This window comes from Chenopodium quinoa, unplaced genomic scaffold, assembly GCF_001683475.1.
Source record: "Chenopodium quinoa cultivar QQ74 unplaced genomic scaffold, ASM168347v1, whole genome shotgun sequence".
NCBI classification, from domain to species: Eukaryota; Viridiplantae; Streptophyta; class Magnoliopsida; order Caryophyllales; family Amaranthaceae; genus Chenopodium; species Chenopodium quinoa.
Genome location: NW_018744367.1, coordinates 4,760,651 through 4,786,777, shown reverse-complemented (window position 1 = coordinate 4,786,777; position 26,127 = coordinate 4,760,651). Strand labels below are relative to the sequence as shown.

The 26,127-nt window shown below is 45.5% G+C and overlaps 1 protein-coding gene across 1 annotated transcript; it reads left to right on the top strand.

Moving 5' to 3' along the window:
- Window positions 1–8,283: 8,283 nt before the first annotated feature.
- Window positions 8,284–25,317, top strand: LOC110696590. The gene is made up of 5 exons (XM_021873928.1): window positions 8,284–8,871; window positions 9,502–9,598; window positions 10,388–10,490; window positions 11,039–11,237; window positions 24,191–25,317. Exons 3-5 carry the CDS (start codon window positions 10,391–10,393, stop codon window positions 24,192–24,194), a joined length of 303 nt encoding a protein of 100 aa, XP_021729620.1. The 5' UTR covers window positions 8,284–8,871; window positions 9,502–9,598; window positions 10,388–10,390; the 3' UTR covers window positions 24,195–25,317.
- The last annotated feature ends 810 nt before the right edge of the window (window positions 25,318–26,127 follow it).

Sequence of the window (26,127 nt, the reverse complement as noted above, 5' to 3'; positions counted from 1 at the left end):
GCCCCCATCCGGCTTTTAACCGTATGGGGGTCGTTTGAGCAGCCTTGGCTTTTTCTCAAACGTTGTTTAAATTGCCCCCATCCGGCGTCTAACCGTATGGGGGTTGTTTGAGCAGCCTTAAGCTTTTTCTCAAACATACAAATAGCCCCCATCCGGCTTTTAACCGTATGGGGGTCGTTTGAGCAGCCTTGGCTCAAAACTGTTTCAAATTGCCCCCATCCGGCTTTTAACCGTATGGGGGTTGTTTGAGAAGCCTCGGCTTTTTATCAAACATACAAATAGCCCCCATCCGGCTTTTACCCGTATGGGGGTCGTTTGAGATTCCTTGGCTCAAACTTTGTTTCAAATTGCCCCCATCCGGCTTTTAACCGTATGGGGGTCGTTTGAGCAGCCTTGGCTTTTTTCTCAAACGTTGTTTAAATTGCAACCCATCCGGCGTCTAACCGTATGGGGGTTGTCTGAGCAGCCTTTAGCCTTTTCTCAAACATAAAAATAGCCCCCATCCGGCTTTTAACCGTATGGGGGTCGCCTGAGCAACTTCCAGCCCATCTCTGCTATCCCTCATCCGGGACTCCACCGCTTGGGGGGCTTTTAAATGAGCTTCCAATTAAACATGTCTGATCTATTTTTCTTTATTTCAGCTTCAAACACATTCGGAGATTTCCGCCTGTGTAAGTTTCAAGCCACCATCTCAGCAAATTCCAACCTCCAAAGGTACCGTCTGCACCCTTTTTCAATTCTTTTTGTTAATTTTCCGGTTGCATAGATAGGATATGGACCCTTCAATTATACACTCGGCACAGTTTACGACTGCTGTCAGGCGGTCACCAGGCACGGCTGAGTCTAGGACTGGGACTGCCGTCTGGGGGTATTTGGGCGAACCTTCACCTACCTCGAATCCGACCGTCTCTGTTCATGTGCAGGACAGAATGGCTCGGATAAGATGGACGGCAGTTGACCCGGATTACAAATCCGACGACGCAGCCGAAGATCCGGCTGATCCCAGAAACGAGGACCAGACGGCAGGACCGTCTGGTGAAATTCCTTTGGAAGAAACCTTGGGGACTCGTCAAGATTCCCCGAGTGGTCCGAGCACACCGGGTGATAGCATATTAGAAGACTCTGATTCTAATGCCGAAGGATCCGGCGATGAATCTGCTGGAGAAGGGTCTGGGTCCGAATCTGAAGCCCCAGCACAGGAGGCTGAGCCTATTGTTGAGGAGGCCTACAAATGGCCGGCTAAGGGGGATCCGACTGACATGACCATGTCAGCAAGAGACGTGGTCACCCTTACTGCAACCCTTCCTGCCTTTCTTTTTAAAAGGAAACCAGTTGGGAAGGACTGGGAAATAAGAGTCCCGCCTGTTAATGCAACCGTCGTATGGGAGGATGACTTGGACCATGCCGATGATTTTTTCGGCTGTTATGAGGCGGCATTCAAAGCAGGCCTCCGGTTCCCCCTTCACCCCTGCATCAAGGACATATTGCTGGGGTATGACTTGGGCGTATGGCAATTGACTCCTAACTCTTGGATTAATATTTTGGGGTACATTGCCGCGTGTGAGCTGCAGGAGGTAAACCCCAGTTGGGAGGCCTTTTCACACATGCATTACCTCAGCCGGGCTCCGGGTGGGTGGAATGCCTGGTACACCCTTACCACCAACCAAGAATACATGATGACTTTGGAGAAGCCATCAAAGTGGACCAACTGGAAGAGCAAATTTTATGTCGTCTCTTCGCCTTCCACTTCCCTAAATCACCGGCTGCGGCGGTATAATAAGCACCCGGCATTACTGGGCAAAAAATGCGCGCTCCCGAAAGTGTCGTCTGAGGCCTGGGACCAAATAATGGAGACGGGTCTCTTCCTCAAAACGACCCATCAGATGGAGGACGGAAGTGAAATCATCGTCCCAAAGTTCTGGGTACCCCTCCCGGAATGGTTAAGGGACGAGTCATTCTTGTCCCTTTGCAATCTAAGTTCAATGTTTAAAAAGAGTAGGTTCATTAACCCATCCGGTATTCTGACACCTGATTATGCATACACGCTCTAACTCGAATTTCCCTTTTTTTTTGCAGGTACAGCTAAAAGAATGGTGCCTCCTGAAAAGACACATGCCTTCTCAGCTATTGAGCTGAGAAAGAAGCAAATCGAAGAGAAGAAGGCGGCACTGGCCGCCAAGAATGGAGTAAAACCTCTTCCATTTCTTACCGGATGACATATGATCTGCCTTTGTTTCTAACTGTTTGCTTTGTTTTGACTATTTTCAGGGTGGAACCCAAGGCATGCCAAAATCACTAGCAAGCATGCACAAAAGACCGGCTGGTGTGATACCTCAGCCGGCTTCAAAAGCTCCAAGACTGCCGGGTCCACCTTTGGCAGCTAGTCCTGCAAAGAGGACGTCTGACCCTGCCAGGCCAACCACTGCAGGAAAAAGCCTGCAGCTAACGCTGAGTGCTTCGGCGGGCCAGACCCGGATGGGATCTGGCTCAGATGCGGCTGGGGGGGATGGCACCCCACAGCCTGTACAAGGTAAAACCTCTGCCTTTGACCCCCCCTGGCCGCTTGGGCATATGAGAGTCAAAACTCAAGCAAGCCAGTCTGGGGGCTCCTCTGGCAGCCGCATGAATATAGGCGGCGCCTATGCCCAGTATCTGACAGATAACCCTTCCTTTGCAGATGACTCTACCAGCCGGCCCGACTACAACCAATACGCCAAGAGAATGGTCAAGACTCTGACCCGTTCTGAAAAGGAGGCGGTGCCGGCTGTACACCAGGTTAACCTGGATCGCATCAACTCTCTTCTTGCTGAGGTAAATAACCCGAATGCCCTATGCTTGTCTCAAGCTCTGCTTTTGCCGGATGAGTAGTAATTATCATCATTAGTTCTAACTCCTTTTCCGGTTGGTACCATAGGTGATGCTGAGAGTGGACGGGCTCCGAGTCCCCTTGCGTAAAAAGCAAGAGGAGGTAAGAGACGCTCAGAAGCGTGCCCTTGACCTAATTGACGTTAGTCAATTTCACACTATTAAATATGATTTGGCAACTAAAGAGAGAGAGTTGCAACAGGAGGAATTACTGAAAGAGGCTGTGCTGGCTGGGGATGAGGCCAAAAAGAAAGTTGATGAACTTGAGCTTAAGGTTAAGGACCTCCAGGCTGATCTCAGAGCTCTGGAAGGAGCTGACAAGGAAAATGCCAACCTCCGCCAGAAGAACAGCGAGCTGACTGTCCAACTCACTAATATTCAGGCGGCCCACAAAAAGGAGCTGAACGAGGAACTCAGCCGCCTGATTACAGAGAATGAAGCCGACTGCGAGGAGCGCATGAAGCTGGCTTGGGGCCTCATCCATCCGGACTCTGACTTTGACTATTTCCACCTCCGTTACTTGTATGCTTCTGAAGTTTATGAAGCTCGAGTACTCGGCACTCCTGCCCCTCCTCCTTTCGACGAGTGGGCTGAGAAGGAGTTAGGGTCAGAGCCGGATGGGGTGCCAATGGGAAACCAGCCGGAGCAGCTGCAGGAGCAGACGGCTGAGACCCAGGTTGGGCAAGCTCAAGGGTTGGAGCAGCCTCAGCAACAAGAGCAACAGCAAGATTGATATTTTCTTCTTTTTTTTTTACCGGCCTGCGTGCCGTGTATTTTCGATGTATCTTTCCCGGACAGGGGTCCGGCTAACATTTTAATTAATCTATTAACCGACACAGTCGGGTTTTCTATCTATTATTTACAATTTTTTTTTTTTTTTTTTTTTTTTTTATATGCATTTTTTTTTTTATATACGCATTTTTACAAGTATTTCAGACGGATGAAGAAGAGATACCACAATATGCCCCTGAAATGGCTACCTGTTTACCCCAGCAGTAGACAGGAAGTCATTTCATGGAAGCCGGATGGGGGGTCAGTGACTGACCTAACCTTGCCCCGTCTGGTACAATTATATATAGGATGGGATGTAAAACCGTTTAGGTGATTACGGTGGCCCATTAGGAATTTCATTTTTCCGGATGGACCTCTTTTGGGTCCTTGCCGGATGAATCCCAGATGCAAAGGATCATTTCTAACGGCTGCAAATCGTTTTAGACAAACGCCGTTTGAGTTGTGGGATCGCTAGAACAATGTTCCACCCAGAAGGGAGCTGTTCTCTTCAGTGATTCACCCGGATGGGTGTCACCGGATGACTGCTCTTTTTGGAGCAGTGGTTTTAACAAGTGTTCTTCCGTCTGTGTTCTTGCACTAGACAGGTGCAAATACAATTGTATGAATGGAAATTATATGCTTTCACATTTCAATCCTTAGAAGTAGTACTTTTTCAAGTTATCTACATTCCAGGTACGAGGCAGCCGCATTCCGTCTGGGGTTTCCAGACGGTATGTGTCGTTTCTAACTTCTTCAAAAATCCGGTAGGGTCCCTCCCAGTTTGGGGTCAGTTTCCCTTGTTCGTATGCCCTACCAGTTGCTTCAAGCTTTCGTAATACAAAATCTCCAACTTTGAGGGGGCGTTTACGCACCCTTTTGTTGTAGGCCCTCGTCATTCGCAGACGGTAGATTTCATGACGCAAGGCGGCGTTGCCCCTTCTTTCTGGAAGAGTATCCAGAGACAGGCGCATGGCTTCCCAATTTGCCTCTTCATCATACAACATGATTCGAAGTGTTGGCTCATATAATTCAATGGGAAGCACTGCCTCTGTGCCATATGCCATAAGGAATGGAGTTTCACCGGTTGACCCCTTCTCAGTAGTTCTGATGGACCAAAGAACGTGAGTTAACTCTTCTGCCCAAAGCCCGCCTGCCTTCTCGATCTTTTTCTTTATGCCGCTTGAGATGAGCTTGTTGAAAGCTTCAACTTGACCGTTTGCTTGCGGACGGCCAACGGATGCAAAGTAGTGGGAAATCCCTTGATCTTGCAACCAAGTCTTCAGGACAGGCGTTTCGAACTGGGGGCCATTGTCAAAGACCATTGACATTGGTACACCGAACCGGGTGATGACATTCCTCCAAATGAAGGAGATGACATCCTTAGTTTTGATGCCCTTTACCGCCTCGGCCTCAACCCACTTGGTGAAGTAATCAACAGCCACCAAAATGTATCTTCTGCCGCCTGGGGCAGGAGTGTATGGCCCCAAAATATCCATGCCCCATTTTGCAAAGGGAATTGGGCTGTGAATAGCTGTCATATCAGTTGCCGGCTGCCTTATCAGCCGGCCGAACCTCTGGCACTTGTCGCATCTTTTCACCAGATCTAATGCATCCGCCTCAAGTGTAGGCCAAAAGTATCCTTGGCGCCGGGTTCTTTTGGCGAGGGTCCTCCCGCCAATGTGAGATCCACAGAAGCCGGCGTGAAGATCTTCCAGTATTTCCTTGCCCCGGGTTCTTTCTCTTGACCGCCTGTGTCAAGCGTTGGTTTGATGTCCGAGAGGTAACACTCTCTCGCCATCTTTTGGTTCCCACTCAAGGAACCGACTGTGCCGTCATCCCTTTCAAACTTTATCAACATTAGAGATGGGATGATGACTGCCTTTGAGAGGTTAAGGGTTGGACGGCCAATAATCAGATTGTAGGCAGTCAGCTCTTCTACTACAAGGAACTTGACAACCATATGCCGGCCCTTACCCTTCTCTCCGAACCGGATGGGTAGATCAATCATGCCCACCGGATGTACTACTCCTCCCCCAAAACCTACAAGAGGGTATGAGGCCGGAAGCATGCTACTGGGCTTATACTTGAGTTTCTCCAAGCACCGGTAGCTGATGAGGTCGGATGAGCTCCCGGTATCAATCAAGATCCGGCCAACTCTTTGATTGGCGATTTTGCACTCGATGACTATGGGGTCATCATGAGGCCGCCTGACCTCGCCTCTATCTCTCTCGGAGATGTTAACTTCCGGAAATGAATATTCAGACGACTGGCCCTCATCCACCGAGTTGACCAGTTTCCGAATGTTATCTTTTGTACCCCGGATGGTAGGCCCACCTCCCGCAAAGCCACCGGCTATGGTCAGAATGGTTTCCTCATCCGTATCCGATTGAGTAGCCGGATTCTTTGGGGGTGGTCCTCTTGCTTGTTTAGGTGTACCCCTTGACTTGGAAAGATAAGATTTGAGACCCCCCTCATCAGCGAGCCGGTCGAAGAGCCGCCTGAGGCTAAAACAACCCTCAGTGTCGTGGCCAATTTCCTCGTGAAAAAGACAATATTTGCTCTTATCCCGGGCGCTTAGAGGACTCTTCATAGGAGACGGTTTTTCAAGATTCAACCGGTCCTTTACTTCGTTGAGAATGGAGGCACAGTCCTTGTTGAACTCGTACTTTGGCACATACGGATCCGACCTCTTCCTTTTCTGGAAAGGTTGTCCGGATGAGTCTGCCGCCCATACCCCCTTTCTCTTGTCTTCCTTTTTGGCCGACTGAGTAGGCCGATTCTCTTTTTTATCGGATCTTTTGTAATCCGTTGGAAGTTTAACAGCACACAATTCCACTGCCTGAATGTAGGCCTCCGCCTTCATGAGTGCCTCGTGAAGAGTGGAGACCCTCTTCCTAACCAAGTCAAACTTAAAAGTTGATCCATCTTTTAAGCCTTTGAAGAAATCAGTATAGGCAACGTCATCAGACAATCCATTGATTTGGATCCTCATCAGGTTAAACCGCCTGACATATGACCGGAGCCCCTCTTTGTCTCCCTGTTGTATTGCCCCTAGATCAAGGCTTGTTTTCTTGGCAGGGATGTTCATAGAAAAGTTGGACGTAAACCAGTAGGCCAAGGTCCTGAAATTATTGATGCATCCGGCTGGGAGGTTACCAAACCAACGTTGAGCAATCCCTTTCAACGTTGCCGGGAAGCACCGGCACCATGCGGCATCATCCAAACCCTGCAAATACATCAGGTTGGTGTATGCCATAAGGTGATCTTCCGGGTTGGTGGTACCGTCGTAGGCACCTACCAACACGTTTTTGATTTTAGACGGCTGGGTCATCTCGGTAATTTCTCTGGAGAACGCCGTTGGCTGTTCCCCAAGGTTGAGCAGCCGGAGCTGCCAGTCCATAGGCTGGACGGGCGACTGATGCTGCCCCCCGAAAATACCTGCCTGTGCATAGGGGGATCCAAAGGGTGTATACGGTGTTCCATGCACTGCCGGTTGGATCATATGGGGGCCGGATCGAGCGGAAACCTCGCTCGTCCGGCTGTCATTGTTTGTTCTCGAGTGCCTTCCTGAGGTGGCATTAAAGCTGTCTCGAAAGGTCGATGTTGATGCCGACTCGGATCGCTGAGTCTTTTTATCTTGGATGAGGGTCCGGGCATCAGAATAGACTTTCTTGGTTCCATCCGGCTGAATGTGCCGGACGGGCTTTCTGACTCCATCTATAGGAGTGTGCATCTTTGAAAAATCAAAGAGCCTAGCTGGCATGTCTGACTTCGGATGTGGGGTAGATGCTCTACCCTTGACTGTTTTGGCCGTCTTTTTACCGTGACGCCTTTCTTCCGCCTGACCCTTACGGGGGCCGGCTGTGGAGTCCAGAAGGCCTTTGATCTCTCCTTTGAAGCTCATCATCATATTCATGAGCTCATCTCTGGAGACTGGGGAGTCTCCAGCGGTAGAGGTTAACCCAAGCGGCCCCCTAGTTGGCTTGCTAGGAGCCGCCTGGTTCCCTTCCCGTTCTCTCTTATCTTTGGAACGGGTGTTCTTGGTCCTCAAAGAGCCATCTGCAGCAGTGTAGGCTTCCAAGTCATAGTTATCGGCTGTATCTTGGTCCGAATGGACCTCAACCTCCCCAGTAGGCATATTGCCTTTACCAGGTAGTATAGGCTCAGATGTCATCTAGAAAGTACTCTCCCCACAGACGGCGCCAGATGTTTGGGGGTTTTCTGTGTCCTTCGGGAGAGTTACAATTTCCTAGCAGACTTCCTTCTTACGCCTGTACCTGCACCTAGCCGACTTCCTTCTTGCGCCTGTACCTGCACATGTAACGGAGACTCCGGATGGGGGGTGGGAGTTCCGCCTCCGAAGATTAAGTTAGTATCTTTTCGAAGTGGATTAAGAACAACAAAAGCTTCTCGGTTCGAGAGCGTTTCCGTAGGTTTGGACTTTGTTTGTTTTTTTTTTTGTGGTTGCAATTAATGTATGTGTCCCATAAATGAGGTCTACCCTTACTATTTATAGTAAGGGAGAACTGTACCTCAATTAGGGTATAAGGGACACGTGTCTGCAAAGGAAATGGGCCTTTGCAGACCGCTGAAGGATTGACACGTGTCAAGCCTTTATTGGGCCACGTGTCTTAGGGTATTTTCACCCTAAACACTTATTAAGCAAGCTTTATCCCAGGTAAACACATTGGTGACAACATTCTCTTGGCTACTAAATTGATTAAAGGTTACACTCATAAATTCATCACCCCTAGATTGGGGAAGTTCTTATTGGATAAAAAAATTTAAAAAAAAAAAAAAAAAAACGTGTAAATTGTTGGGGTGGCTGTTTTTTTTTTTTCTATTCTTTTTTTTTTTATCCAATAAATAATTGACACGTGCAATGTGGGGCCCACTAACGGTTTTTTGGATGGAAAACGTTAATGGGTAGTGCTATCCAAACTTTTTCAAACTTGCGGGTAGTTGTAAACAAATAAAAAAAAATGGGTAATTGTTCACAAATGATTCTATCTTACGGGTAGTTCTAGACAAAATTCCCATAGAATTATGTAGTTTTAAAATAAAGGTATTTTAGTCATTTTATTAGAGTTGCTTAAATTAGTCGATTCAACTCCTGCCCTTCAATTTCTCGAAAAAAAAAACACTCCTACGCTTCAACTCCATTGAGGTGTACTCTGTAATCTGTATTCCTCCATTAAAGCATCTTCTAACCTTCTCTCTCCTCCATTGAAACAGGTGATGTTAAGACTTTAAAAATTATCACTGAATATTGATTTTGAAAAAAAAAAAACAAATTATCATCGAATATCAATTTCACGGTCTAGGGTTTAATTTCATACTATCGTTGATGTAGTTATCAATTTAGGGTTGCTTAAACAAGCGCTTTTATTGCTAGAATGTGCTTTATGCAATTTAAATAGATTTTCTAAGCGAAAATAATTTTATGCGTTTTTTAGCTAAATTTAATAATTGAGTCAATTTGGTTGTTAATGTGTTCAAGGCTTATGCTTATAATCTTTAATGTTTGAGTAAAAAAAATAAAATAAAAATAATCTTTAATGTTTGGGTTTACAGTATTGAATGATAGTTTAGTCACATACCAGATATTTTTTCTTCTAGTGAAGGATGGCAATTGATTTACTCAAAAAAAAAAAAAAAAAAAAAAAAAATTGATAATTGATCGCTTCTAAACATGAAAAATAGTCGAATTCAATTGCATTTTAAAAATTTATTACTAGTAATTTTGAATTTCGGATTGTGTTATTGGATTCAAATATTGAACATGATGAATATGTTCCTAATTGTGCTGATATGTAATCTTATACAAAATTGTTAATTCTTCTATTCCTTTATTTTTATCGATAGATTTACAATGTCAGAGAGCATGGATGAGATCAAAATTATTGGAAATAATCATCCTGAAGATGTCAAATGGCTTTGTTCACTATCTTAGTCGAAACTTGTAAGCTTGACCTTATTCTATGATCAATAGGCTCATCCGCTTATAGTATGTCACGAATTCATGTTTAATTAGGCCAAGTAATATAAATTTTTATCTTGAATAGTTTGTAACAAGCTAACAAGAGCTTTAATGGCAAGGCTGGCGACAACTGTCTTTCTTTGATTTTGTTGATTGGATCAAGCATGATTCTACAAACTAAGAACATTTGTTACCGCTCATCAGCATAACTGTTGCGGTTCATTACTTAGTCAGAAAACTAATATTTGGTTGATGTTTAGATAGTGTTATAGTGGACATACAAATTTAATTGATGATAATTAGCAAATTCATGTTTCAAAAGTTAAACAGATTAAACCAAATTTTCTATATTTTTTTACGTCGTATGCTGCAGTTTATTTTCTCTCTGTGTAATCTAAAAGCATTGAGATACCAATGTCATAATTTTCTACACTAGCGCTTATTCCATACTCTAAAAGTATAATATTCAATGTGGTGCCACTGGGGTGGAGGGGCTATTGCTGTAGACATTTAGTTCTGCATATTTATTATAGATTTGCAACAATCCGTTGGGTTCAACAATGTAAAGACTGATCTGACTAATATTGTTAGGCTATTGTTTATAATCTAGTTGTGGCTAGAAGCTGGATGATAGCTTATGTGAATCGTTTACCTCCTTATGTTTATATATATATATGAAGCCCATTGATAAAACGCGAGTTAATTAATTTGTTGATGCATAATTTATTGCAAAACTTTATTACTGACTTGATGGTAATACAACGTTGACAGGACATGCTTATCAGCCTAAAGAAGCTTGCCCTTCAACGAGCTCAAGCCGTAGGGCATGAAAGTCTAGCCCAGAAATTTGATCTGAAAATGCTCCGAGCGCTTGGCAAGTTCCTACGTTATTTTTTTTTTTTTTACCTTTTTTAATAAAAAAAATAAAAATAGAATGGCATAAGTGTTTGATGTTATTTTATGATGAGTGTTCTTTTTTTCTTTTTTTTTTTTTTTTTTTTTTTTTTGTCTTTTCCCTCCATTTTATATCTCCTAGAAATCTCATATTCTGTAAAATGTTCACCCATCTGAAACTTTGACTTTGTGCCCATTATTTCTGTTATACTGCCTATCCTGAGTTTTAAATAAGGTATTTGGTCAAATTAAATGAGGTATTTAAAACGTGAGTTTTAAATGTGTAATTATAAAAATTGGCACATTTGAGTTTTAAATGTGGTTATGCACCTTTTGGGTGACAGCTAGGAGTAAGAACTCTGAATGATTTATATGCATTGTTGTGCCTTTTGTCTGCTATGCTTGTTTGAAAGTTAAATGTGCCAAGTTTTATAATTACACAGCTTTCAATGGATGTATTGAACAAAGAAAACTGGAGTCTGCAGATTGGCACAACTGATTTATCTCCTTATCTGCATGCTTCTGCAGGATTTATATTGATGCAACACATCAGAGGAGAAGTAAATGAATTGCAATTGACAGGATTAACTGGGTTGGCAGATCTGGTAAATGGATGTAATCTATTGAAATTGAATAGAGTAAAGACGGGAGAGCAAGCAAACACAGGAGAACAATCAGACACTGGAAGTCAAGCAAATGCAAAGACTGGAGGTCAAGCAAAGGCAAGGTATGTTTACCCACTCTTGGGTGTAGGAGGTTGAAGAGCTTACCACTATTCAACCCCTTGTCCTCAATTTTTTCTATCACAATAATAATGAAATAGTAATGGAGGGTGAGGAATCATAATATTGCCCTTGGAACTGTAATACTAATATTGGCCAGTTTGTCAACTAGATGTTATTAACCTTCACGGGTAGAAACTAGTGCTTGCCTCCTTATGATAGATCCCAACTTACATTATAAAAAAATAGAGCATACATATGCTTTTTGATTAGAGGATTTTGCTCCCACCAATCGGAATGCGCCACGTGGACCAATCAGGTCCTGCCAAGTGTCCCCCAGTTGGAACAGTCAGGGCTTCCCACGTGGCACGCGCTTATTCGTCCACCTTGGACCTGTTATGTCAAGACATGTGGCATACTCCATGCCTAATGGAGAAACCGGCCACCCAGGCCCAACTTCCGAGGGAAGCCCAATCGGCCCTAGGTTTACCTAAACCTAGGATGGGCACGTTTTCCAAGGTTATAAATACCTCCCTTAATCCTCATTAAGGGAGAGAACAGAAACATTACGGAAAAAACACATTAATTACATATAGTAATAACCGGCTGATCTCGCTAACAAAGCAGATTACCTACATTAAACACTCTCCCCTAGAGAGACCAAATCACTTTAATTTCCCCATTAATTACTCCTTAATCAGGTACTAACTTGACCGTTGGAGGCGGAGCTCACAGGAGTCTCCGTTATTTTGCAGGTACAGGCGTCCGGTTCCAGTCTCGGAATTGTAACTCTCCCGCAGGACATCAGAAAACCCCGAAACATTTGGCGCCGTCTGTGGGGAGAGTACTTCTGAGATGGCATCCAAGTCTGTACCGACTCCTGAAGAGAGGCGTCCCCTAGACGACCCTCAAGTTCAGTCGGACCATGATACCGAAAGTGAATTTGAAGTTGAAGCTCATACAGCTTCAGACGGGACCCTAAGGGCCCGACGTACCCGTCATACTGAAAGGAGGGAACGGGAACATCTTCAAACAGGAAGCGAGCCAGCAGGCGCACCGCCTGTTCGGCAACAGCCGACTGATGGGTCTGCTCCCATCACAAGGAACGAACTCATGACCTTCATGAGGGACTTCAAGGGAGAGATTCAAGAGTTGATCAACAAGAAGCCGCCTGCTCCAGTCAAGGAGCAGTCGGCCAAGAAACCCTCCACTTCACTGAAGAGGAAGCCAGTTCAAGGGCGAGAGGCGACTCCTCATCCTAAATCTAGGAAGCGGGAGCCACCTGCCCTTGATTTCACAAAATTCCGTTATCCTACAGGAAATAGGAAACCTGTTCGTCATATTCAGGCGGACGGGTCGAAGCAAACATTCACAGATGCTCGGCTACTGCTAGAGCAGAAGAAGAGTGACCGATTGTCAGAGTCGGCCTCTACTTCAAACTTTCAAGACAGTTTGCGAAATGCCTCGATGAGGCATACTCAGTCGTACCATGAGAGTCAGTCAGGCGGCACCTCCCGTCAGTCCGGCTTTCATAGTGACCAGGCGGTACCAAACTTACCATTTGTGCCGCAACAACAGTATTTTTTGCAGCCACCTCCGTTTGGTGGACCTGCAGCAAAAAACGTCCAACCTATGGACTGGCAGCTACGGTTGCTTAGACTTGGTGAACAGCCGTCAGCCTTCTCCAAGGAAATTACTGAAGCCGCTCAGCCGGCCAAAGTGAAAAATGTACTAGTAGGCGCCTATGACGGCACTACTAACCCAGAAGACCATCTGATGGCATTCACCAACCTGATGTACCTTCAAGGGTTGGATGATCCCACTTGGTGCAAGTGTTTCCCAGCGACTCTCAAAGGAATCGCACAGCAATGGTTCGGCAACCTGCCGACTGGTTGTGTAAATAGCTTCAGGACGCTTGCTTACTTATTCACCTCCAACTTCGCCATGAACATCCCTGCGAAGAAAACGACCCTTGATTTGGGAACAATTCAGCAGGGTGAGAAGGAGGGGCTTCGTTCTTACATCAGGCGGTTTAACCTGATGAGAATACAGATTCAAGGGTTACCGGATGAGGTAGCCTATACTGACTTTTTCAGAGGTCTCAAAGACGGGTCTACCTTCAAATTTGATTTGGTTTGAAAAAGGGTGGCGACTCTTCAAGAGGCCTTGATTGAAGCAGAATCCTATATACAGGCGACTGATCTTTGTACAATAAAACAGTCGGACGGGAAAAGGTTCGACAAAAGAGAAGGACGACAGAAACAGTCGTCTAACAAAGATGAGAAAAGAAAAGAGGTCTGGGCGGCTGATTCCTCTAAACAGCCGGCCCAGAAAAAGAAAAAAGAATTCAAACCATACTCCCCAAAGTATGCGTTTAACAAGGATAACCAGTTTATCCTAAAAGAAATCAAGGGACGGATCTCAATTGAGAAGCCGGTCCCCATGAAGGGTTCTGCAAACAACCGGAACCAAGATAAATTCTGTGCTTATCATGATGATGTTGGTCATCACACCAATGACTGCATCAGTCTCATGCGGTACCTAGACCGCCTGGCTGAGCAAGGTGATCTTGACACTTATGTCAAGAAATCTACGGGGAACACTTCCTCAAAAAAGCAGTCGGCCAAAAAGAATCAGCAGGCCGACAGCTCTGATACAGATGATGCAGTCGTCTATACCATTGCAGGTGGCTTCTCAGGAGGCGGCCCCACTATTAGGGGCAACAAAGACAATATCAGGCGGTTAGATGTAAATTCCGTTCACCAAGAACGGCCGTCCAAATATTCATTTCCTGAGATTGCCATCACTGAAGAAGATCTTGGAGGGGTAAGGGGGCCGCATGACGACCCTCTCGTTATTGAATGTAAAGTGGCCAACCAGAGAGTTGGCCGAATCCTCATAGATACCGGAAGCTCCTCAGATCTCATCAGTAGCAAATGTCTGTCGAAACTAAAATATCAGACTGATTGCATACATCCGGCCTCCCACCCTTTAGTAGGGTTTGGAGGAGGAGTCGTCCACCCACTGGGACGAGTAGATTTACCCATCCGCCTGGGCGAAAAAGGGGAAGGACGACACATGGTAGTCCGGTTCCTGGTAGTAGAGGAACTCTCGGCCTACAACATGATTCTGGGTCGACCTACCCTGAATAATTCCAAGGCTGTTATAATCCCATCTCTTATGTTGCTCAAGTTTGAGAGGGATAATGGAACAGTCGGCTCCCTAAGGGGAGATCAGAGGATAGCCTGAGAGTGCTATCTCTTGGATGTCAAGCCCACTGTTATGGCTACTGGGTCAAGCGGTGAAAAAACAGACCTTGACACTGTCAAGGAGAGTGCGCCTGTTCAAGAAGCAGGCGGCAAAAAGAGAAAGGTGTCCCAGACAGGGGCCGCAAGAAAAGAAAGAAAATAGCAATCATTGGCAGAGGAGCGGCCGGATGAGTTCCGCCCTCAGCCGGCTGGTGAGCATGCGGACCTGATCTTAGACGACTCACGTCCTGACCGAACAGTCAAAGTTGGGACGACTGCTCTGAGAAACCTTGGTGACAACTTTCACAAACTATTGAAAGAATACAAGGACATCTTTGCATTCGAAGTCCATGAAATGCCAGGCATTAGTCCTGATCTGGCGTTACATAAACTGGCCGTGGATCCGAAAAAGAAGCCAGTACGACAAAAGAAGCGGAACCATGGCGAAGAAAGAAGTCAGGCGGCAGTCGCCGAAGTTAAAAAATTACTTGATGCAGGGTTCATTCGGCAATGTTACTTCCCAGACTGGGTTGCAAATGTGGTGCTTGTTAAAAAGCCGAATGGCACCTGGCGAATGTGTGTAGACTACACAGACTTAAACAAGGCGTGCCCCAAAGACAGTTACCCTCTGCCTAAAATTGATAACCTGGTCAACTCAACAGCCGGCCATGCCTTGATGAGTTTTATGGACGCCTATTCTGGTTTCCATCAAATTCCTTTATGGAAGAAAGATCAGGAGAAGACGGCCTTCGTCACTGATCAGGGGTTATACTGTTACACGGTCATGCCGTTTGGTCTTAAGAATGCCTCGGCTACCTTCCAACGAATGATAAACACTGTGTTCTTTGATCAGATTGGGAGAAACGTCGAGGCATACATTGATGATATGATTGTCAAGACTAAACTTCAGAAAGATCATCTGTCGGACCTCCGAGAAACTTTCGCCACACTCAGGCGGCACCATGTCATGCTCAATCCCAAGAAATGTGTATTTGGAGTTGAGTCTGGGAAATTTCTCGGATTCCTTATCAATCAGAGAGGAATAGAGGCGAACCCTGAGAAGGTGCAGGCGGTCATTGACATGCAGTCGCCTCGTACCATCCGAGAGGTTCAGAAGTTAACAGGTTGTCTGGCGGCCTTGGGAAGATTTCTAAGCCGATCAGGCGACAAATGTCTGTACTTTTTCCAGGCAATTAAGAAAAAGGCAAGGTTTGAATGGGGGCCGGATGCTGAGGCCGCCTTCCAGAAATTAAAAGTTCACTTGCATTCCTTGCCGAGGCTGGTCAGCCCTTTGCCCAAAGAGGTTCTCTACATGTACCTGGCCGTCTCTGATCATGCGTTAAGCGCTGTTCTCCTTGCTGAAAGGGATGGCTGTCAGCTCCCGGTCTACTTTGTCAGTCACGTACTGAAAAATGCCGAGTTGAGGTATCCCCTAGTGGAGAAATTTGGTCTTGCACTCTTCATGGCTGTTAAAAAATTGAAGCCCTACTTTTTGGCACATGCAGTCGTCGTGTATACAGACCAACCTATCAAGCGGCCACTTACCATCATGGAGTCGTCAGGCCGAATGATCAAATGGGCCATAGAAATACAGAGCCTCGAAGTTACATTCGAGCCTAGAAAAGTAGTGAAGGGGCAAGCCTTTGCTGATTTTATTGTAGAGATGACTCGTCCTCCTGACTCTCAAGTTCCAGACCAAGTATGGAAGGTATATGTGGACGGAAGCTCTACTTCAAATGGTTGTGGAGCAGGCGTCATATGTCAGTCGCCAGAGGGCGACAGGTACGAGTATGCTCTACGCTTCATTTTTCAGGCTTCAAACAATGAGGCAGAATATGAAGCTTTACTAGCCGGGATCCGCATGTGCAAGGCGGCAGGGGCAAGAAAAATAGACGCCTGTTCCGATTCACAATTGATAGTGAGTCAGTACAATGGCAAATACGAAGCAACCCATCCGGCCATGATCAAGTATTTACAGGCGGTCCGACAAGCAGTCGGCTCCCTTGAGGATTTCCATCTGATCCAAGTGCCGAGATCAGAAAACAACCAGGCGGATGCACTGTCAAAATTAGCATCATCCGCCTCCTCTGATACTCCTCGAACTGTTTTTTGGGAAGTAATGGAGAAGAGAAGCATCGAGGAAAACCCTATTGGAATCCTAGACAGAAGCTCAACCTGGATGGATTCAATCAGGGCATATCTGACAAACGGTACACTGCCGGGTGATACTCAACAGGCGGCAGCACTGAAAAAACGAGCCACTTGTTTTGAAATGATAAAGGGAGAACTTCACAAAAAGGGGTACTTTCAACCCTTCTTAAAGTGTGTTACTCCAGAAAAGGGACGAGAGATACTAGACGATCTTCACTCTTGTTACTGTGCTTCTCATATAGGCGGTAGGACGCTTGCTCAAAGGGCAAGGCGGCAGGGCTACTTTTGGCCTACTCTGGAAGCAGATGCAATGGAGATGGTGAAAAAATGTGACAAGTGCCAAAGGTTTGGCAAACTAATTCACCGTCCGGCTACTGACCTCACTACCATTCACAGCCCACTACCGTTTGCTAAGTGGGGCATGGACATTCTGGGTCCATATACGCCTGCTACAGGCGGAAGGAGGTACATACTTGTTGCCGTCGACTACTTCACTAAATGGGTAGAGGCGGAGGCTGTAAAGGGAATCAAGACGAAAGATGTAATTTCATTCATTTGGAAAAATGTCATCACTCGGTTCGGGGTTCCCATGTCTATGGTTTTTGATAATTGTCCCCAATTTGAGACGCCTGTTCTCAAAAGCTGGTTGGGTGACCAAGGAATTGCAAACTACTTTGCATCTGTCGGCCGTCCACAAGAAAACGGCTAGGTAGAAGCCTTTAATAAAATCATCTCAGACGGTCTCAAGAAAAAGATTGAACGAGCAGGCGGCCTATGGGCGGATGAACTACCACATGTTCTCTAAGCCATTAGGACGACTGAAAAAGGGGCGACTGGAGAAACTCCATTCCTCCTAACTTACGGTGCGGAAGCTGTTCTTCCAATAGAACACTACGAGCCGACTCTTCGAGTAATGCTATATGACGAAGAGGCAAACTGGGAAGCCATGCGCCTGGCATTAGACTCACTTCCTGAAAAGAGGGGCAATGCTGTCTTGCGTCATGAGATCTATCGCCTGAGAATGACTAGATCATACAACAAAAAAGTACATTGGCGTCCACTCAAAGTAGGGGACTTTGTATTTAGAAAAATGGAAGCAGTTGGTAGGGCTAATGAGTCTGGCAAACTAACTCCCAACTGGGAAGGACCCTACCGAATCTATGAGGAAGTCAGGGACGGTACCTACCGTCTGGAAACACCAGACGGACAGCCGTTGCCTCGAACTTGGAATGTAGATAATCTTAAGAAATATTTCTTTTGAATGATGTAAATAGTCAAGAGCTACTTAATAAAAGTGCACTTACTATTCAAATTTGTACTAAGAGGGGCACGCTTACTAACAAATAGTCGGCTACTCTCCGTGTTTAATTTTACTTACGAGGGGCATGCCGTCTGTACCTTTACAGTCGGCTACTCTCCATTGAGTTTTTCACTCTATCTTCAGAGGGGCATACCGTCTGTACCTTTACAGTCGGCTACTCTCCATTGAGTTTTTCACTCTATCTTCAGAGGGGCATGCCGTCTGTTACTTTACAGTCGGCTACTCTCCATTGAGTATTTTACTCACAATAGGGGCATGTCGTCTGGGCATATAGTCGGCTACTCTCCATAAGAAGATGGCCGACTTGTTCCAAACACATAGCCACCCCCCTAATACTTAGCTAAAAAGATTAGGGCCTGACCGACCCTGTGCCTAACAGGCGGCTACCCTCCTTTTACTTAGCACTTACGTTCACCAAGAACTTACCAAGGCCACAGGCCGAATGATCAGACCAGGCGCCAAGCCAACTGATCAAATCTACAAAACTAATACGACCTGTCCCAACATCATAGCAGGCGTCCGACGGCATCCCTCCGGATGAAATTCGTCGCAGAGAGCAGCTCCCTTTTGGGTGGAACATTGTTCTATAAACTAATTACACGGCACCTATACGACTGTCCCTAAGGGCAACCACGTAGGCGTTTTTGAGACAAGGATAACTCTATCACTAACCAAACCAGTGGTAGCAGTTGACATCTGAGTCAGATGACCGCCTGTATTACTTGGGATAAATGCAGGGGGTACCTATTGAGTTAATAGCCAACAAACATTGGCGAATCAAGGGGTCTAGCCGGCCTACGCCGCCTGGTACCTCTACTTCTCAAGCAAAAGTGACGGCGACTGAGTAACTCCAACGTTAACTCATAGTCACTCCCTCAAATTTGGTATGGAACCTAAAAGGTTTGAGTAGACCACCTGTTTTTTGGCTAACAGGGGCACTCAAACCCCTATTCCTACTAGGTAACCTATTGAGTTAATAGCCAACAAACATTGGCAAATCAAGGGGATCAGCTGGCCTCCGCCGCCTGGTACCTCTACTACTCAATCTAGATTGTGACGAAGACTAAGTAACTCCTATGTTAACTTAATAGTCACTCAAACTTAGTATGGAGCCTAAAAGGTATGAGTCGTCCGCCTGTTTTTAACAAACAGGGGCTCTCAACCACTACTCCTGCTAGGTTAACAAATTATGAGTTAAAAGCCAACAAACATTGGCAATAAAGGGAAACAACCGGTACCCGCCGCTTGTTATCTCTACTACTCAGTTCCTTGGCGACTAGGTAATGCTCTATTTACTTGGTCAGACCACTTTCCTACTTGGTTAAATTTACAAATGACAGGACCGCCTGCCTAAAAAGGATCCAGACAAAATAGTTCGAATACTGATTGGATAAATGGCCGACTGATCGTCTATCCTGGAAACAGACAACCAGTCGTCCAGGGGCATAGGCGGCGTACTAACTATGAGTACCTGTCTGCAACGTTCGGCCATGTAAAACAGTCGGTCTAGTGAACAATTGGATATTAGATATGGAATACTTAGACAAATTTGAGGCAAAACAAAAATTCATTAAAAATAAGCCGGTCATTAAAGACCAGCAAAATATTCAAAGCCCCGGCCAATACAAAGCAAACGGCACGCAGGCCGTGGAAAGAATACATAAAGCTTAAGAAGGGGGCAGTTCAGTATTAGCAGCTGCCGCCTGGTCAGCACTCTTCTTGCTGGACTCGGCTTCAGCTGCATCCTTTTTTGATGCCTTACCCCCAAGCAGCACAAGCGCCACTACCGGCTCCTCCTCCTCCAACGCTTCCCCCAACACCTCTTCTTCAGCAGCCGCCAGGATCTCTTGATTATATGTATCCGAACACTGGCGGTACGTTCTTTCCCAAGAGGCAAAGTCGGCACTGGGGAAGAGGCGGCCCCAGGTCATGCGCTGGATTTGAGCGGAGTCTTCCATCATCTCCCGGACCAGCTCTTTCTTCTCTTGCTCGGCCTTTACCGAGAGCTCTTGGGTAAGACTCTTCTCCTGGGTCACCAGGCGTTCCTTTACGCTGGCCAAGGATTTCTCCATGGCTTCGTAAGAGTACATTTTCAGGCGAAGAGGTTTCAGCTCGGCCTTGAGATTTGTGATGGTCGCCTCCAGCTCGTCATTCTTCTTCTGGGCCGCCTCTAACTGAGCCCGAACAGCGGCGGTAGCCTGCGCCTGATAATAAAGAATATCAATGGTCAGAACTTCATTTTGGGCAATTTGAAACATTGCCTTATCACAGTCAGAGGCGGCCATAGCTTTTGCAGCCTTTACCTCTTTGTTCTTCCGATCAAGCGGCTTGCGAAAGCCGTTCACTCGGAGCAGGGCCTAAGTACAAAGAAACAGGCGTCAGTTTCCAAACAAAAAATAAAACAGGCGTCCAGAAATTCAAATACTCAAAAATATGCTAAGTATACCTCAGCAAGGACCCCTGCAATCCCGTCAAGGTCAAGGGTGCCGACACCCCTGACCGCCTCCCTTTCAGCTGGAGGAACTGCCCTGATCATAGACTTGGCCATCTCTACCAAGTCAGGCTCCTGGGGCCGGCTGCATCAAGCTTAAACAAACGGATTAGACTTAGTAAAAAAGGGAGCAAGTCTAAAAATTACAACGACAACTTCATACCTCTAGGCGGCCCAGTTGGAGTTTTAGAAGAAGTGGCCGGCTGTTTCTCAGCCGCCACCTGTTTCCTGGCAGAACCAGGAGAGCTCCCAATAGTCGTCTTCCGGGCCTTGGGGTCCGGCTGTTGGGAAGATGAAGCTCTTGGAGCACCCGTCTAAAACAGAAGAAAAAAGTCAGTATATGCATAAACACTCCAAAAAGAGGGAGAAAGGTTCGGAGCTCACCAAGGGTGCCCCCTTTTTGGGGGAGTCGGTTGAAGCTTGTTGCATAATAGAGGCCCGCAACATGGTCGCCGCAGTCTTGGAGGCGGTGATTTTGCTCATGGCGTCAGCTGCAAAAACAAACAGCAAAGTTAATAAAAGATAAACAATAAATGTATGGAACGACAGAGTATTCGACAGGCCGACTACCTCTTGAGCACCGACTGTTGAGGCCGCAGGTGGCCAAAAAGTACTCGTCATAGAGCCACTTGAAGCTCGGGACGCAGTGCAGGGGTACTTGCTCTCGTACCCCTGAAGTAGAGTCGACCCTCGACTCTACTTTAAAGAGTCCTTTATCAAGGATCTCTTTCTTAGACTTGGGGGGAACAGGCGGCATGCTGCGGTCGCCTGCAAGAAGGGGCGGATTCCTGTTCCACCTATTGAAGCGCTTGTTCAGCTCAATGTCTGAACTCTCAATGATGAGGAAGGTGCTCCGCCAGTCCTTCCACTTGTTTGCTTTACCTCTTGTCATGAGGTAGCCCCTGTGGCTTGTCAATTGATACCAGCCGGTACCGCCTGTCTTAGGGGTCCGGCTGAGATAGTTCATATGGGCGAAAGCCTCGAAGCTCGGCTCCACCCCGTGCAGTTCGCACCCGGCCACATAGCCGAGTACGTTGACCCAGGAGTTTGGGGCTAACTGCCATAACCCCAACTCATACCCATCCAAAATCCGCTGAACAGCCGGATGTAATGGGAAGCGAAGCCCTGCCTTGATGGCCGCCTCGTAGCAGCCAAAGCAGGCGCTATCATAACTGGAACCAGCCGGCCAGACGACTGTGTCTTCTGGATCCGGCACAAACACTAGAAAATCGGGGCCCATGGTGTGGTTTGCAATAAAGCTCTCCACTTTCTCTTGCATGGCTGTGATTCGGCCCCGAGGTACCGTGCAGTAGTAGGGGGTATTTAGCTCTCGGTAAGAGGTGGATGGTTCCGCCCAATTGTCCCCCTTCTCAACTGCGTGAGAAAGTCTCGCCTCCTGCAGGCGGCTGTTTTTCTCTTCTGTACCCAAAGAAGCATGGCCAGAAGAGCTTGACTCGGAATCGTCCTCCGACGAGTCCGAAGAGGACGACTCCTCCTCTCTCCCGGAGGGGCCCGCCTCCTCCCTTTGAAAAGGAGCAGATTTGTTAACTGTTAAATGGGAAGGGGTCACTATGACTCCCCCCACAGAATTGCCGGCATCCAGGCCGCCTTGTTTCACTTCATGTTTCACTAAGCGGCACCCTGTGGGAGGAGCCGTCTGAATTTGAGATCCTAGCTGTCTTTTTCGTTCTGGCCATCCTGCTCTGCATAGACACAGATACAGTCGGACTTTGTATAAAGGGCAAAGATGGGTCCGGAAAAGGGCAGGCGGCACTCCTAGCCCTAGATTCAGCCGTCCCCGGTGACCGGCTGATCACTAACCTAGGTCGTGTCGTGTGCTTCCGTGGTGCCATTTCAGAAAATAAAAAGAAAATTAAGAGTAAGAGAACTGAGTTACCTGAACGAGTGACGGTTGATGAAGTTCTGAAAATCCTGTGCAGTCGGCTTGTCAGAACAGGCGGTAGGCTGAAAAGGTCCAAAATGTCAGAGCAAGTTCAGGGGTCCGAATGTTCTCAAAAAGTTCTCAAAGTGTGAAAATGACTCAAGACAACTCTCCCTTATATAGGCGAAGTGAGAAGGCGAACGGTCACTTTCAGAATTCAAAATTTGGGCGGGAAAATCTCTCGTCCTTTCGCCGACTGACACCTGTAGCAGGCCGTCGCCTGTTACAGTGCGACACCTGTCACAGGTAACACGTGACCAATCACGTGCCACCTGTGAGGGGCAAATGATTAGGGGATTTTGCTCCCACCAATCGGAATGCGCCACGTGGACCAATCAGGTCCTGCCAAGTGTCCCCCAGTTGGAACAGTCAGGGCTTCCCTCGTGGCACGCGCTTATTCGTCCACCTTGGACCTGTTATGTCAAGACATGTGGCATACTCCATGCCTAATGGAGAAACCGGCCACCCAGGCCCAACTTTCGAGGGAAGCCCAATCGGCCCTAGGTTTACCTAAACCTAGGATGGGCACGTTTTCCAAGGTTATAAATACCTCCCTTAATCCTCATTAAGGGAGAGAACAGAAACATTACGGAAAAAACACATTAATTACACACAGTAATAACCGGCTGATCTCGCTAACAAAGCAGATTACCTACATTAAACACTCTCCCCTAGAGAGACCAAATCACTTTAATTTCCGCATTAATTACTCCTTAATCAGGTACTAACTTGACCGTTGGAGGCGGAGCTCACAGGAGTCCGTTATTTTGCAGGTACAGGCGTCCGGTTCCAGTCTCGGAATTGTAACTCTCCCGCAGGACATCAGAAAACCCCGAAACACTTTTAATTTTATACAATATGGAGAAAGGTTGTATGTTTATATATCAAATCCCAATCCACTTTCCCCAAAAGCCAGGATAAGGAATTTTAAAAAGAAAATTAGCTGATTGTCTCCAATGTGCTGATGAAATCCACTTATTACTAAACATTGAACAGAGCAATTTGGTTGGTCAAAATTACTATTCTTACAAACCGTTTAATAGCTGAGCAAAAAGCTCTTTACCAAACCGGGCCTTTTGAGTTGTGAATACTTCTCTGCATGTCTGAAACTATGAAGTGAAGCTAATTGGCCGTTTGATCCAGAGGCTAATAAATTATTGGAGGCTTCAAAACTTCTGTCACATCTTTGACTATCACCAAAGGTTTTAAAGTCACTGCATCTTCTCTTTGTCTGCCCCAATAATTGCTTACCTTACCTGCTAGTGATTATTGAAATCTTAGCTGACATTTTGCCCTGTATGATTTTCTTGTCTGTGCTAAAAAAAAAAAGGAAGAAAACGAATGTCTAGGTTATGGCTGCATTGAGTTCCAGTGTTAATTTCTTAAGGAAATATGAATATCATGTTGAAGAATCCATTAAAGAACATTAAAACCAAAAGATACCCAATATTTTAGCTGCACCTGTCTTTTATGCTGGAAATTGATAAAATCATAGAATTCTCATTAGTTCTTCTTTCTAGAGAATGGAGAATGCATTTTGATTTTTTCTTTCTATTGTTGTTGTAAATATCTAATAAACAAGGTAACTAAGACTGCAAAGAAAAAATGAATTCCAGGGTAGCCGTGTGGACATAAAGTAACATCTCAGAGTGAAGTCTTACGCCATTCAATTTTTGGCATGTGTAACCTCTTGGTGTTGGTGTATGGTTTTCAACAGTGTTGTCTGCTTTTCTCTATTTAGTGATACAAGTTATTACTATTGTCCTTATTGTTCTATCATTTGCATAACTGGCTTTTTTTTGCAGGTAAGGTGGGACCTAAGTTAAAAAGAATGAAAACTGATATGAGAACTCTGTAGACCAAGACTAACACAAAGATAGAAGAGGTTTTTGGTAAATCTCTATTGTTGGATGATTTGATCTGTGAACTTGTACATTAAGCTTTGCTACTTGCTATAATTATTTCTTCACATTATTTCATGCTCAAGTAGTTGCTAACATAGATGTATTTGTAATTGTTAAGACTTAGGGTACCTTTTACTTCTTGCAACCTACATTTTCCCGGTGTGCCTTATGTGAAAGGTAGGCTCTGGTTGTGGGAAGCATAGCTGCAGTCTTTTGTTAGAATGTGTTTATCGGTAATATTTCCATGTGGTTTGGAGACCAATAATGCCTTGCTATGTGAAATGTGGTTAGCTCCGGTTGTTGAAGGATCATTGTATCGATCATTTTAGAATGTTTTTGTTGGTAATTTTTCCTTGGGGCCTGTTCACATCCTTGTGAAGTTTTTAGTGTTAGGATACTTTATTATTTATCTTGGATGTGGATTATGATGTTACATGTTTCTCCCTCGTGGTTAATGGCTCAATGTCATGTCAGTCCTTTGTCTCTGGCAAAATTAGAATGGAATGGATAGCAAAATTTACAAAAAGATTCACTTTTCATTCTATACAAGGGATCATTTTTTTTATTCTGCTATCATTGTTGTTATGCTTACCTTGCCAATTATGATGTCAGTGGTATAATAATGGGAGCCTGATGAAGTATTTAAGAAATGTTCATTGTTGGTGTTTAGTTTCTATATTCTAGGTCCAAATCATAATAAGGCCTTGAAGTTGCAGTAGTAGTAGCCGTTGGGGTAGTGGGGAACTGCATTTCATTAATTAATACACTTGAGGTGGTAAATCTACATTGAGGAAAAAATTGAAGGATTCTAGAAGGGTGATCAAGGTCATGATTGTCCTGTTTTCTTTTCAGTCACAAGGTTGTTATTGGTGAGGGATAATCATCTTGAGATAGAGGTGCATATTCATGTTAATAGGATATCTTCTTTTAACTTGTTAGCTCATAAAAAAACGTGAAACGCTAAACATCGCCCGCAATTTACCATATAAAGCCCACAAATATGATATGGTTTGACCATTATGCCCTTTTTCTAAAATTGAAATAATCTCGGTGTAAAAAATGTGGAGCCGTACTGGCTCGCCGGGGGAGACCGGAGGGCAGGCCGGAGATGCGGGGGACGCCGGAGGTACGTCATCGTCGACGGAAAACGAGGTAAGTCACCGTTAAAATTCACGGTTTACCGTCGGAGTGGCTCCGGCGCCTAGGGTGGACGCCCAAACCGTAGCCTGGACGTCCAAGCCAGACGCCAGAACCACCAGAGTGGCGTCCAGCCTAGACGCCCAGACCACCAGACTGGCGTCCTGGGCAGACGCCACTCCACTGGGTGAGGCGGCCCTGCCAGGCGCCAGTCCAGTGGCTGTGGCAGCCCTGGCAGACGCCACCTTTAATAATTAATTTTTTTTTTCTTTTTTGATTTTGTTGTTGTTTTTTATTTAATTTTTTTGTAAAAAAAAAAATCGAAAATGATTTTTTAAAAAAATTCGAAATGGGTTTTTTTTAAATTAAATTCGAAATAGGTTTTTTTAAAATTAAATTTGAAAATTCGAAATGGTATATTTTTAAATTTAGTTTGAAAATTCGAATTGGGTTTTTTATAAAAATTAAGTTTGATTATATATAATTATGTTTTTTTTTTTGTGTTAATTCTGTGTAAATATAGAAATTAAATGTATTATCCGTTAAATGTATTTATTGTAATATATAATTGATGCAGGAATATGGTGGAGACGGAAATGATTACAGTGGGATATTTGGACATGATGGTCCATTCGAAGAAGCTCAACAGGCGATTGATTGGGCAAAACAGGTTGCAATTGCAGCTGGATTTTGCTTGGTAG

Bases quoted from the DNA above. Each gene is read 5' to 3' on its own strand.
- LOC110696590 (XM_021873928.1), top strand. From the start codon at position 10,391: ATGCTTATCAGCCTAAAGAAGCTTGCCCTTCAACGAGCTCAAGCCGTA. The intron at 10,491-11,038 runs GCAAGTTCCTAC...ATGCTTCTGCAG, and splicing joins GAAAATGCTCCGAGCGCTTG to GATTTATATTGATGCAACAC.